The sequence below is a fragment of the Rhinoraja longicauda genome, chromosome 1 (genome assembly GCF_053455715.1).
Source record: "Rhinoraja longicauda isolate Sanriku21f chromosome 1, sRhiLon1.1, whole genome shotgun sequence".
Taxonomy (NCBI): Eukaryota; Metazoa; Chordata; class Chondrichthyes; order Rajiformes; family Arhynchobatidae; genus Rhinoraja; species Rhinoraja longicauda.
Window position 1 is genome coordinate 21213435 of NC_135953.1, and position 14268 is coordinate 21227702.

The following is a 14268-nucleotide window of genomic DNA, read 5'->3' on the forward strand; positions in this document are numbered from 1 at the left end:
CATGTTCATCATTTCTACTGGCGTACTTGGTGATCAGAACTGATAAGATAGGAGGACTGAATTTAGGCAGTTTATGGCTTGAGATGATTTTTTTTTTTAAAGCATTCCTATTTATGCTACATTAAAGGATTGTCATTTTTTATTGTTTAACCTGTTTTATTGGCCAACATTTGACCAGTTGGCAAGTACTCGGCTCCCTTTTGCTTGCTGTCAATTTAAAAGGTCAGCATTCTTTTCTTCCTCACTGAAAGCCTATCGGTGGGCATTTTATATTGTACTAGACCAAGTGGGCCCGTTGGGCCCAAACCTCTCCTGCATTGGTGCAGCACCCTCTCCTCCCCACCTCCCTTCCCCTCCACCCCCTCCCTCCACCTCCCCCTTCCACTCCCCCCCCCCCCCCTTATCATCCCTCCCTCCCTAGGAGATAGATTTAAACTTTAAAATGTGAATAACTTAAAAAACATAACACCGATTTCAATGAAACTTCCATTAGCACCGAAGGGACGACGGTGAGTAAGGTGGGCCTAAAATTGTTGCGCTATTGTGTACTGTTTTGGCTGTAGTTCAGGAACAAACAAACAAACAAATGAGAGTTTTAGTATATAGGTGTTTACATTCCCTCAGCAGCTTAAATGTGATCAATAATACCAAAGACAATGTTGTAGTGTTCATTCTTCCAACTAAAGGGTTAGCTGTGGTCTTTTATAATAATTGCTGCCTTTAATACAGGGGAGAAAATTTTGTATGTAATGACCCACCCCATGGATTTAAATTTGAGTTCTGAGCTGTAATAGAAGGGTATTAACTAAGTGCCAGAAATATCCTAGCTCTTTACAATTTACAGTAAGCAAAATGGAGCAGTGTACTTGCCAACTGATGACATCTAGGCCAAAAAACAGGTGTCAGGCAAAACTAATATGCCTTGTCAGTTGGACAACAGCGCAGTCTTGAATCATCTCCAGGTTTGCGGAAGTGAAGCCACCTAGCGTGACATATACCTTGCTGAGCAATTTGTCATCTCTGCCACAATAAACCCCAGAATAATTAGTATCTTGCTCTGATGTGATTTTTCTCACCCATACGATATATTTTTTAATCACAATTAATCAACTTTCTTGTGCATGTTACAGTTTAGATAACAAATGTTGATGTGAACCACACCAAAAAGGGAATTGCACCGAGCTTTAATTCCAGCAAATGGAAAAGGAATAAGTAAAAAACAGAAAAGTTGGAGAATATGATAAACATAGAAAATAGGTGCAGGATTAGGCCATTCGGCCCTTTGAGCCTGCACCGCCATTCAATATGCTCATGGCAGATCATCCAAAATCAGTACCCCGTTCCAACTTTTTCCCCATATCCCTTGATTCCCTTAGCCCTAAGAACTACATCTAACTCTCTCGTGAAAACATCCAGTGAATTGGCCTCCACTGCCTTCTGTGGCAGAGAATTCCACAGATTCACAACTCTCTGGGCGAAAATGTTTTTCCACATCTCAGTCCTAATTGGCCCCTTATTCTTAAACTGCGACCCCTGTTTCTGGACTCCCCCAACATCAGAAACATTTTTCCTGCATCTACCCTGTCCAATCCTCTTAAGCATTTTATATATTTCTATAAGATCCCCTCTCATCCTTCTAAATTCCAGCAAATACAAGTCCAGTCGACCCATTCTTTCATCATATGTCAGTCCTGCCATCCCGGGAATTAACCTGGTGAACCTACGCTGCACTCCCTCAATAGCAATAATGTCCGTCCTCAAATTAGGAGACCAAAATTGCACACAATTTCCAGGTGCGGCTCACCAGGTAGGACCTCCTTGCTCCTAAACTCAAATCCTCTTGCAATGAAGGCCAACATGCCATTGGCTTTCATCACTGCCTGCTGTACCTGCATGCTTACTTTCAGTGATTGATGTACAAGCACACCCAGGTCTCGTTGCATCTCGTTGGGCGGCACGGTAGCGCAGCGGTAGAGTTGCTGCTTTACAGCTAATGCAGCGCCGGAGACTCAGGTTCGATCCTGACTACGGGTGCTGCACTGTAAGGAGTTTGTACGTTCTCCCCGTGACCTGCGTGGGTTTTCTCCGAGATCTTCGGTTTCCTCCCACACTCCAAAGACGTACAGGTATGTAGGTTAATTGGCTGGGTAAATGTAAAAATTGTCCCTAGTGGGTGTAGGATAGTGTTAATGTACGGGGATCACTGGGCGGCACGGACTTGGAGGGCCGAAAAGGCCTGTTTCCGGCTGTATATATATGATATGATATGATATGATAATCTGTCTTCCTGTTCTTGCCACCAAAGTGGATAACCTCACATTTATCCACATTAAACTGCATCTGCCATTCATCTGCGCACTCACCCAACTTATCCAAGTCACCCTGCATCCTCATAGCATCCTCCTCACAGTTCACACTGCCACCCAGCTTTGTGTCATCTGCAAACTTAGAGATGTTACATCTAATTTCCTTGTTTAAATAGTTAACGCATATTGTGAACAACTGGATCACAGCACCATGCCTCGTGGCACCCCGCTAGTCACTACCTGCTATTCTGAAAAGGACCCATTAATTCCTACTCTTTGCTTCCTCTCTGCCAACCAGTTCTCTATCCATGTCAATACCCTACTCCCAATACCAAGTGCTCTAATTTTGCACACTAATCTCTTGTGTGGGAATTATCAAAGGCTTTTTGAAAGTCCAGATACACCACATCCACTGGCTCTCCCTTATCCATTCTACTTGTTACATCCTCAAAAAATTCCAAAAGATTAGTCAAGCATGATTTCCCCTTCATAAATCCATGCTGACTTTGACTAATCCCGTCACTGCTTTCCAAATGCACTGCTATAACATCTTTTATAAAACACATCAAAAAACTGATTAAAGCAAATGAGCACATTTTAAAAATTGGCCAATTAGATCTTTGAGCCTGCTCTACCATTCAACAAGATCATAGCTAATTCAACATTTCCCATTCTCTTCCTATCCCTTGACTCCCCTGTTTAAATGTCTGACTCCACCTTGAGTATATTCAATGATTTTTCCTTCACACTCCTGGGGTAGAGAATTCCAAAGATTTCTGGCCCTCGGATAACTTTCTGTTTGTGCCTGACCCCTTAATGTGGAAAAGCATACCAGAAAAGCATCTTCTCATCATTCATCCTGTCAATCCTCGATCTTGTGTTTAAATGCAATCACCTCTCATTCTTTATTGCACTGTGTTGGCTCATTCTTCTTAGTCAAACCGCTTCATAGCAGAATACATTTAGTAAATATTTCTGCACTGCCTCCAGTGCAAGTTAACTACCCTAAATATGGAGACCAAAACTATGTACGCTGATGCATGTGTAAAGTTACATCACAACTTCTTTTTGTACTCCATGCCAATAGCTGGAAAAGCCAATACATTGTTGCCCAGCCAACTATTTGCTGCATCTGTTTGCCAATTCTTTTTTTTGCATCCTACCCCCACCCCCAGATCTTTATGCAATTCAGCGTTTTTCAGTTAAAATTGCAAATTAAGGTGCAAAATAAATAGTTCCTGGTTATATTAAGCCAAGGAATTGTCCCAAATAAGTTATGAGAGAAAATGTATACAAAAGATTGATCAGAATAGCGAGTAAAAAGGGGTTGATCCAAATATTTTCCTGTTTTAAAGTTAACTATTGTAGAAATATAGATTGTCTTCATTCTCTTTATTTTCTTTAACAGATGCAAGACTTATTCTGAAGGAACAAACAAACAAAGAGGAACGGCTTCTTCGCAGAAAATTGGGTTTGAAATGATAAATGTGTCACTGGAATGGTGTAAACAGGTGTGATAGATAGATCATAGATCAGCCCTTTGAATGGAACGGTTAAAAACTACTCTATCCAAGCAGCACATTCAGTCCACTTAAGATCAACCATGCAGCTTATGTCCTCTGTTTATCCTTTACTGGGGTTTAGTGCTCATTTTAGAAATACTGCCACAGTGACATATTGCTTCATTATCAATGCAAGTCAAGTCAAGTCAAATTTTATTTGTCACATACACATACACGATGTGCAGTGAAATGAAAGTGGCAATGCCTGCGGGTTGTGCACAAAAATAATTACAGTTACAGCATATAAATAAAGTTAATAAGTTACTATTAGTGTCGACAAAAATTTAGTCTCTGGGGTTATAAAAGTTGACAGACCTGATGGCCTGTGGGAAGAAGCTCCGTCTCATCCTCTCCGTTTTCACAGCGTGACAGCGGAGGCGTTTGCCTGATCGTAGCAGCTGGAACAGTCCGTTACTGGGGTGGCAGGGGTCCCTCATGATCTTGCTTGCTATGGATCTGCACCTCCTGATGTATAGGTCCAGCAGGGGGACGAGTGTAGTTCCCATGGTGCGTTCTGCCGAACGCACTACTCTCTGCAGGGCCATCCTGTCCTGGGCAGAGCTGTTCCCAAACCAGACTGTAATGTTGCCGGACAGGATGCTCTCTACAGCCCCAGAGTAGAAGCAATGAAGGATCCTCAGAGACACTGAATTTCCTCAGTTGTCTAAGGTGGTAAAGGCGCTGCTTAGCCTTACCCACCAGTGCGGCAATGTGCGTTGCCTACGTCAGATCCTCTGCGATGCGGACTCCCAAGTATTTAAAACTGCTCACCCTATCCACAATAGACCCATTTATCTCCAGTGGCGTGTACGTCCTTGGATGTTTAGCCCTTCTGAAGTCCACAATCAGCTCCTTTGTTTTAGTGACATTCAAGAGGAGGCTATTGTCCTGACACCAGAGTGCCAGATCAGCCACCTCCTCCCGGTAGGCCTTCTCATCGTTGTTGGAGATCCGGCCCACCACCACAGTGTTATCAGCAAACTTGATGATGGAGTTTGAGCTGAACCTGGCCCCACAGTCATGTGTGTACAGGGAGTACAGTACAGTACAGTACAGGCTAAGGACGCAGCCCTGGGGGGATCCTATGTTCAGGGTGAGGGAGCTAGATGTGTGTTCCCCCATCCTGACCACTTGGGGCCTGGCAGTGAGAAAGTCCAGGACCCAGGCACACAGAGGGGTGCTAAGCCCCAGTTCCAGCAGCTTCTCAACCAGTCTGCTGGGGACTATTGTGTTGAATGCTGAACTAAAGTCAATGAACAGCATCCTCACATAGCCCCCCTGGCTGTCCAGATGAGAGAGAGCGGTGTGTAGAACCTGGGAGACCGCATCATCCGTGGACCTGTTCGGACGGTATGCGAACTGTAGTGGGTCCATGTTGCGAGGAAGGAGGGCGCAGATGTGCTTCTTGACTAGCCTCTCAAAGCATTTCATGACAACCGAGGTGAGGGCCACCGGTCGGTAGTCATTTAAACACGCTGGAGAGGCATTCTTTGGCACCGGTACAATGATGGATCTTTTGAAGCATGCAGGGACCACGGACTTTGCCAAGGAGAGGTTGAATATTGTGGTGAGCACTGGAGCAAGCTGAGTAGCACAAGACTTTAGTACTCGCCCAGATATACCATCTGGGCAAGAGTACATCGTTTAAGACAATTAGATTGTGGCTGGTTTGTTACTTAACAGTAGGTAAACTTCACCTCAACCCATCAATATCTGTATGAATGAAAGCTGTGATTGATTCATTTTAGATCAATTATTTAAAATTGAGGGAAAGACTTCCATTCGTACAAAGGTATTGATGGGTTGAGATGAAGTAAATAATTGATTTAAAATAAATCGAGTGCAGTTTTCTAACGTAGGAATGAACATTTCCGAACTTCACTCATGAAAAGACTGCCTGTCCAATGCACCACTTCTCAAATCAACCTATCAACAAGATGGCCAAAAATTCAGGTCTAGCTTGTTGGCTGAATGTAATATTCCCCTTATAATTATTTTCTGTGGTCAGTGCTAACTTTACATCATTTAGAAGATAAGCGTGCCAATGAAAAATGTGGGTGCCAAAGTGCATGGCAGTCTGGGAATGTCACCTATCTTATCTTCTGGGACCCCAGTTGTTTACAATATATATTAACGATTTAGACGAGGGAATTAAATGTAACATCTCTAAGTTTGTGGATGACACAAAGCTGGGTGGCAGTGTGAGCTGCAAGCAGGATGCTATGAGGCTGCACGGTGACTTGGATAGCTTGGGTGAATGGCCAGAAGCATGGCAGATGCAGTATAATGTGGATAAATGTGAGGTTATCCACTTTGGTGGCAAGAACGCGAAGGCAGATTTTTATCTGAATGGTGTCAGATTAGGAGAAGGGGAGGTGCAACAAGAACTGGGTGTGCTTGTACATCAGTCACTGAAAGTACGTATGCAGGTATAGCAGGCAGTGATGAAAGCCAATGGCATGTTGGCCTTCATTGCGAGATGATTTGAGTTTAGGAGCAAGGAGGTCCAACTGCAGTTGTACAGGGCCCTGGTGAGACCGCACCTGGAGTATTGTGTGTAATTTTGGTCTCCTAAGTTGAGGAAGGACATTATTGCTATTGAGGGAGTGCAGTGTAGGTTCACCAGGTTAATTCCCGGGATGGCGGGACTGACGTATGATGAAAGACTGGGTCGACTGAGCTTGTATTCGCTGGAATTTAGAAGGATGAGAGGGGATCTTATGGAAACATATTAAATTCTTAGAAGTTTGGACAGGGTAGATGCAGGAAAAATGTTCTCGATGTTGGGGGAGTCCAGAACCAGGGGTCACAGTTTAGAAATAAGGGGTACACCATTTAGGACTGTGATGAGGAAAAACTTCTTCACCCAGAGAGTTGTGAATTTGGAATTCTCTGCCACAGAAAGCAATGGAGGCCAATTCACTGGATGTTTTCACGAGAGAGTTAGATTTAGCTATTAGGGCTATGGGAATCAAGGATATGGGGTACTGATTTTGGATGATCAGCCATGATCATATTGAATGGCGGTGCTGGCACAAAGGGCAGAATGGCCTACTCCCGCATCAATTTTCTATGTTTCCCCAGAGTTGGTGTCTGATCTGTTGAGTTACTCCAGCACTTTGTGTCCTTTTTATACATCATTGGATATGGCATTCCATCCCAAACATGTAAGTCACTGATATGAAAATAGGTTGCAGTTTTTAGAACCCCATTTGTTACATCTTCCCATTTGTTGATTGTCTGCCCTTTTCCCTATTTCTCTATCAATAAATTGCATTCAACTCTGTAAGCTTCATCTTTAGCTAGTAAGCATCATATGAGGCACTTCAGCAAATGCCTTCAGGATGTCCATGTAACTAATGTCCAAAGGCATTTCATTCTGGAGATTGGTGTCGACCCAAAACGTTACCTATCCATGTTCTTCGGAGATGCTGCCTGACCTGCTGAATTACTCTAATACTTTGTGTCTTTTGTTGTAGCTTTGCAGCTTGCCCAAGTGTGAATTAAGTTCAATTCGAGCTAAGTTTGATTAAGTATGAAACCCTTTAATTTTCTTTAAATAAAGGTGGTAAGAAAATGTAAAAGTTCAGTTTTTCAGGAATAATCTCCACAGGAGCCAATTCTGGCTCCCGTGCAAAGTGTTCTGCAACTCTTTTTAGAAAAATCTTATTATATTTGATGGCGTATTAATTTGATTTCAGCTCACCTTATTAGGAGTGGAAGAGTTTTATATAAAAGGAATGGTTTCTAGATAGAGTGAAGTTTATACACAGTTCTGCATAGATCTACAATCTCCTTATCCTGCACTGAAAGATTCCTGATGTGATGGATGGAATTCTTTAAATCCCAATTTCAACTTTTGTTAATTTTGGAGCCTTAATGCTCTGATGCATCACTGGTTTATTTTGCAATTTCCATAAAGCCACCCTTTTCCTCTGCTAAAAATATTGAGATATATATGTAGTAATTAATCAACTTATAGTATTAACCATTTTTATTCAATAAATTTACCCTCGGATCAAATCCATAAAAAACAAGAATCAAGCTTGGACAAACATTAGGTCTGTCCTACTGGACCCAGTTTATGTTTAAATATATTTCACTATCAACACTTTCTTTGTAATTAGATTCTTATTCAATGCCCATTCTGTGTATTGGTTATTTGGAAAAACTTACTGTTATCCTAGTTGCCTTTTCTACACAATTAGCCACTCTATACATAGGGATTAAATAATGTTTTACTTGCAAATCATTGAAGCCTAAATTTTGAAATTTTTATAATTGAAGCATGAGATCAACCTAATGGTTCATTGAATCATGTTTCCCCATCTCATCTTGGCACAATCTTTATAATTTGATAAACAACAAGCTTCCAAGGAGTGAAACTCATGGACACAAGAGTGAAAACGTTTGAACCTATGGAACTTGTACTTCAGAACCAAGGTCACTTCAGATTCCTGATGCAGTAGACAGACTATGCTTCTGACTGCTCAAGGTCAAGTCATCAACATTTCATGCACTAAAGAACACGAAAGAATGGTCCTGATACATCATGTCTGCAAAACAAAGGACTTCTACGAACCTGTTCATATCTCATTTTTTGTTCCCTGCTAAAATAGTCCACAATGAGATCTTTCACAGCCTTCCCATCCTGTTGGTTAGGAATCCATGACCAGGCTGTATGCCACTTCTTTTATCTTGGTAGCCACTCTTCAATCAAGGTAGATATGGTTTGTGAAATTAACCATTGCCTTCAGAATGCCAACGTAGTGTTTGGCTGGCTGCGGAAAATGATGAAGGTCAAGACCACAATCTCCGTACAATGCTCATAATCTGGGCAGCAACATGCTCCACCCTTCTGTAAAATTCTTGAGAAATGAAGAACTGCAGCAAAGCTTTGAAGAGATGGCACCAGTGGTGTCTCTATAAAAGCTGACTGGATAAGCAAACTAATGTCATTGAGGGATATTGACATCGGAGAAAACAATGTTAAAATACCCCATATTTAGACCCTAATAACACTTGAGACACAAGGAACTGCAGATGCTGGAATCCTGAGCAGAGCAAAAAGTGCTGGAGGAACTCAGTGGGTCGGGCAGCATCTGTGGAGGGGATAGGTGACATTTCAAGTTGGGACCCAAAATGTTGCCTATCCATTCCCTCTACAGATACTGCCTGACTTGCTGAGTTGCTCCAGCACTGTGTTTTGCCCTAATTACACTCTGTTGGCTCCAATGGGAAGGCTGCATTGCTTACATGCTTCACATCAAATTCCAAAAGCAATCAACTCTGTCATAGCAAGAGTTTAGCGGGTGGATGAAGGCAACAATTTATAGATGTTCTCAAAGGCTTTAAAGAGCGCAGTATCTCCATCAACGGTGTGGCGTCCCTGGCCTGTTCCCACTCAAAATGGAAAAGGACCATTTATAAAGGAATTGAGAGAAGTTGAAGTCCTTTCATCAGGACTGCCCAGTGTAAACAGCAGGATGAGATTATCACTTCCCAAATGATTCACCTATTTACCCCTTTCTAGCATTCCCTTGCCCACGTGATGGCAGACAATGGGTGTCATGCTGGGCTTATCAGAAGCTAGAGAACAAATTGAAACAAGTGAGACTGCTCAAGAAGAGAACTGCATTTCTATCCTGAAACTGCACCACCACGCTAATCCTGGGGATATCTTAAAACCTTTGTTGACCATGCCGCCCTAATATCTCCTTATGAGATGGTGTCAAATTGTATTTGATAATACAAACTGCCATGGGACATTTTTCTAATGAAAAATGGCAGTAAGTTGGAATAGTTAACTTTGTTAAGCCATTCTATTCCTGTAAAAAATTGTTTAAAATGAAGAACTTAAAATGACTGTTCAACAATCTGGGAGAGCGCTTCACTGGATAAAAGTGGGAAAAATTAGCAGCAGATAGTTTGATAGAATGGCCCAGGGGATAAGTCAGTCTGAGCATTAAGCCAACACAAAAACACATTCCAAAATTGGTGTCACTGGCACAAAGAGAGTAGATCAATACTCTCGGGGTACTGATTGAGAGTGATCAGCCATGATCGCATTGAATGGCGGTGCTGGCTCGAAGGGCTGAATGGCCTACTCCTGCACCTATTGTCTATTGTCTATTGTCTATAATACATAACAGAAATTTTAATGTCGCCACAAAATCCTGGAGTAACTCCGTGCGACAGGCAGCATCTGAAGAGAAGGAATGGATGACGTTTCGGGTCGAGACCCTTCTTCAGACTGATGCCTTCCCGCTGAGTTACTCCAGCATTTTGTGTCTACCTTGTGTCCAGCATCTGCAGTTCTTTCCTACACAGAAATATTAATGTGTTTCATTAAATTGTAAATGCACTTGACAAGTCAGTTGTTGGTAGTTACCATTGCATTTTAGATTTACTTCCATTCAATTATTTTCTATTAAAAAAAATAACAATGGTATCTATGTTTTAGAGGACAGATTTGGGAATTTTATAGTAGGAAAGGAAGCAGTGTAGGAAACAATTGGAGGAACAGCACCTCATATTTCGCTTGGATAGCTTACACCCCAGCAGTATGAACATTGACTTCTCAAGTGGCCCTTGCTTTCCCTCTCTTTCCATCCCTTCCCAATTCTCTGACCAGTCTTACTGTCTCTGACTACATTTTATCTCTGTACCGCCCACTCCCCTGACATCAGTCTGAAGAAGGGTCTCGACCCGAAACGTCAACCATTCCTTCTCTTCATGAATGCTGCCTGTCCTGCTGAGTTACTCCAGCATTTTGTTTCTGGGAATTTTATAGGTTAGTTTCGTGTCTCAAACACACATGTCTTGGTTTTTTCGGGTTTAATGTTTTAATGGTTAGATCTCCAATAATTTACATAGCAATAGATTAATTACCAAGATAAGTCTGAAGTCTGCACAGAGATCTTCAGGAAAGCCTGTAACTAGATTATAGAAAATGAAATCAGTTGCTCAAGATGGAAGTCAGAATAACTTTGCCCCACCTGCAGACCAACCATTGCAGATGCATGCATTCATGACAGTGAGAGTAACTGCAGCCTTTGTGGATATGATATACCAGTAACAGATTAAGAAGACATCCTTCAAGCGTGGTATATTCAGCAAGTCAACCAATCCCACTCTAATGAGGAACATAGTGGTATTTCCTACCAGGAGAGGTGCCAGCCTGACATGTTTTAAGAGTATGGTAACAAATTCACATGGTAAACAACGAAAACAGAATGCCAATGCCCAGCAATCACATCACAAGTCCGATCAAAGCACTGTCATGCTGCCAAATCTAATCATAATGGTAGTAGACAATCAAAAAGCGAATAAGAGGCAGCATCAGAGAGGCAACAATAGTGGAGCCCAGCATGCAAAAGCACGATGGAAGTATTTGCATATATCTTCAACCAGAAATTTCTATCTCGGTCTCTCTATGTCACTTGGACAAATGTTACCAGAGGGCTAGAAATTTACAATCATAGGCTGGATAGTCTCCAATACAGAAAAAAACATTTAGCTCTTCGGATGGCCAGCACAAGATCAAGAAAGAAAAAATCTCACTTTTTATATGCTATACATAGTACCTTTAATATAAAATTTTAAATTTCTCCTCGGCTATCAGTATTCAGGCAGAACCTACTGACTTCCCTGTATTATTTGATTGATTAACAGTGATATATATATGAGAATGTGGGTGGCATGATTAACATGTTTACAGATTACATCAACATTGGTGGCAAAATAGATAATGAATAAAGTTGTCCAAGGTTACAGCAGGATTTTAATCAACTAGGAAGGTGTCAAAAAATGTAAATAGCAATGGAAATCTGGAATTCTTTCAAAAAATATTAAGGTGAATTTGAAGAAAATCAAACTTTAGGATTATATGGGACACTAAACAAAAGTGGGCATATTGCTGAATGATATAATAAATTCAATGGACTAAATGACCCACTCCTTTCCTAAAAAAAACGTTTTGGGACAAAAAAGCGAATGGTATGTTGGCATTCATAGCGAGGGGATTTGAGTATAGGAGCAGGGAGGTTCTGCTGCAGTAGTACAGGGCATTGGTGAGACCGCACCTGGAGTATTGCGTACAGTTTTGGTCTCCTAATCTGAGGAAAGACATTCTTGCCATAGAGGCAGTACAGAGAAGGTTCACCAGATTGATTCCTGGGATGGCAGGACTTTCATATGAAGAAAGACTGGATAGACTCGGCTTGTACTCGCTGGAATTTAGAAGATTGAGGGGGGATCTTATAGAAACTTACAAAATTCTTAAGGGGTTGGACAGGCTAGATGCAGGAAGATTGTTCCCGATGTTGAGGAAGTCTAGAACAAGGGGTCACAGTTTAAGGATAAGGGGGAAGTCTTTTAGGACCGAGATGAGAAAGTTTTTTTTCACACAGAGAGTGGTGAATCTGTGGAATTCTCTGCCACAGAAGGTAGTTGAGGCCAGTTCATTGGCTATATTTAAGAGGGAGTTAGATGTGGCCCTTGTGGCTAAAGGGATCAGGGGGTATGGAGAGAAGGCAGGTACGGGATACTGAGTTGGATGATCAGCCATGATCATATTGAATGGCGGTGCAGGCTCGAAGGGCCGAATGGCCTACTCCTGCACCTATTTTCTATGCACTTTCCAGCACTCTGCATAATCAGACAGAGAGAGGAAACAGAAATCCAAAAGCAAAATACCGCAGACGCTGAAAATCTGAAATAAAAACACAAAATTCTGCAACAACTCAGCAGGTCAAGCGACATCTGCAGAGAGAGAAAACAAGGTCATTGTTCCAGTTTAAAATAAATGGATTGCTTAAAGGTGATTAAAGGTAATTGCTTAAAGGTGATGAATTGGTTAATCGACACCAGGACTGCACTCTGACCCAACAGCTGACTCCCAAGCTACAGGTGTGTAACACCTGTGGAATTATGTTCAAGTACCTGTCACCTCAGAAGGTAGTGGACAGGACAATGGATAGAATGAAATGTATTGAATTGAAATATCTAGTATTATCTATGTTACATAATTGTAATTAATTGAGCATTAACAAATATATTACAATACAGCAGTTGAGTTAAACTTCAGATTCCAGGTGAAAAAATTGTTCGTAATAGGATAAATTATGATTTGCCAAATCACAACTATTCCAAATAATATCACATACCATTTCCTTCCAGATTAACCGAAAAAATTGTCTATAACCTTTTGAACATTTTAAATAATTTGCCAGTGTTCAGCCACGTAGCTGCTATCAGTAAATTTAATTTACACTCATTCCTTTTAAAACACAAACACGTCACAACTTCAGAGGGCTTTACTTCTGCTGTAAGGTGGGCTAGGCCACAGAATTCACTAGTCATGGAAAGAAACAAACAAAGAAAAGGAAGATAAATAATTTGTGAGGATTGAAGAATGAGGGAGCATCGATCGTAAAACAATTACCTTATTGAAAGCTTGGCGATGAACCTCCTTATTCCCAGGAATGTCTTCACTAACAGAAGTGCCTCAATGCTGATTGCAGAACATCCCAGAAGTCAAGGCCAGCTATCATAGGAAGAGGAAGTTAAACCAATCTGCCCAAGCTCCTGACAGACAAAGCTAGGTATGCTGGGATTTGTAGTTTAGATAATAACAACACACTATATTCCACTGAAATCTAAATAAAATAAACAAAAATGTAAAAAAAAGAATATTTAGAATGTTCAATAAATGATTAAATTTAGTTTAAATTCTTGAACTAACAAAGAGTCATTCAGCACAGAAGAAGGTCCTCTACCCCAATTGCCTACGCGTACCAAGATGTCACATCTACACTACATGTCACATCTACCTTTCCTATTCATGTACATGTCTTTTAACTGTTGCTATAGAACCTGTCTCCATTACAACTCGTTCCACATTCCCACCATCCTATGTGTGAAATAAATTGCCCCTCAAGTTCCTATTAAATCTCCCCTCTCATCTTAAACCTCTGTCCCATGGTTCTTGATTCCCCTACTCTGGGTAAAAGACTGCATTTACCCTTGCCATTCCCCTCATGATCTTTTAGGCCTGATCCTCCTGCCCTCCAATGAATAATGTCCGAGCCTGCCCAACCTCTCCCTATAGCTCAGACCCTCAAGTCCTGCAACATCCCTGTAAGTCTCTGCACTCTTTCCAGCTTTACGACATCCCTCCTATAGCAGAGTGACCAAAACTAAACACAATACTCCAAATGTGGCCTCACCAATATCTTGTAGAACTGTAACCTAACATACCAACTTTTCAACACTCTACCAATGTACCAAAAGCATTCTTGACCACCCTATCTACCTGTGCGACACTTTCAAGAAACTACGTACCTGCACTCCAATATCCATCTGCTCCATAACACTCCCCAGGGTCCTGCCATTTATAG

At 41.5% G+C, this 14268-nt stretch overlaps 1 protein-coding gene across 4 annotated transcripts in view; it reads right to left on the reverse strand.

Annotated features, from left to right (window-relative positions):
- The window catches only part of LOC144602897 (uncharacterized), a 53829-nt gene extending 40411 nt beyond the window's left edge, over nucleotides 1-13418 (reverse strand). For all 4 annotated transcript variants that reach the window (XR_013548519.1, XR_013548523.1, XR_013548520.1 and 1 more), the window contains exons 1-2: nucleotides 13314-13418; nucleotides 8451-8649 (exon numbers count right to left, since the gene is read on the reverse strand). Coding sequence is in view for 1 of the 4 variants with exons in the window: in XM_078416046.1 (XP_078272172.1) it covers nucleotides 8451-8458 (8 nt within the window). In the remaining 3 variants the exon portion in view is untranslated. The remainder of the gene's footprint in view (nucleotides 1-8450; nucleotides 8650-13313) is intronic.
- Nucleotides 13419-14268: the final 850 nt, after the last annotated feature.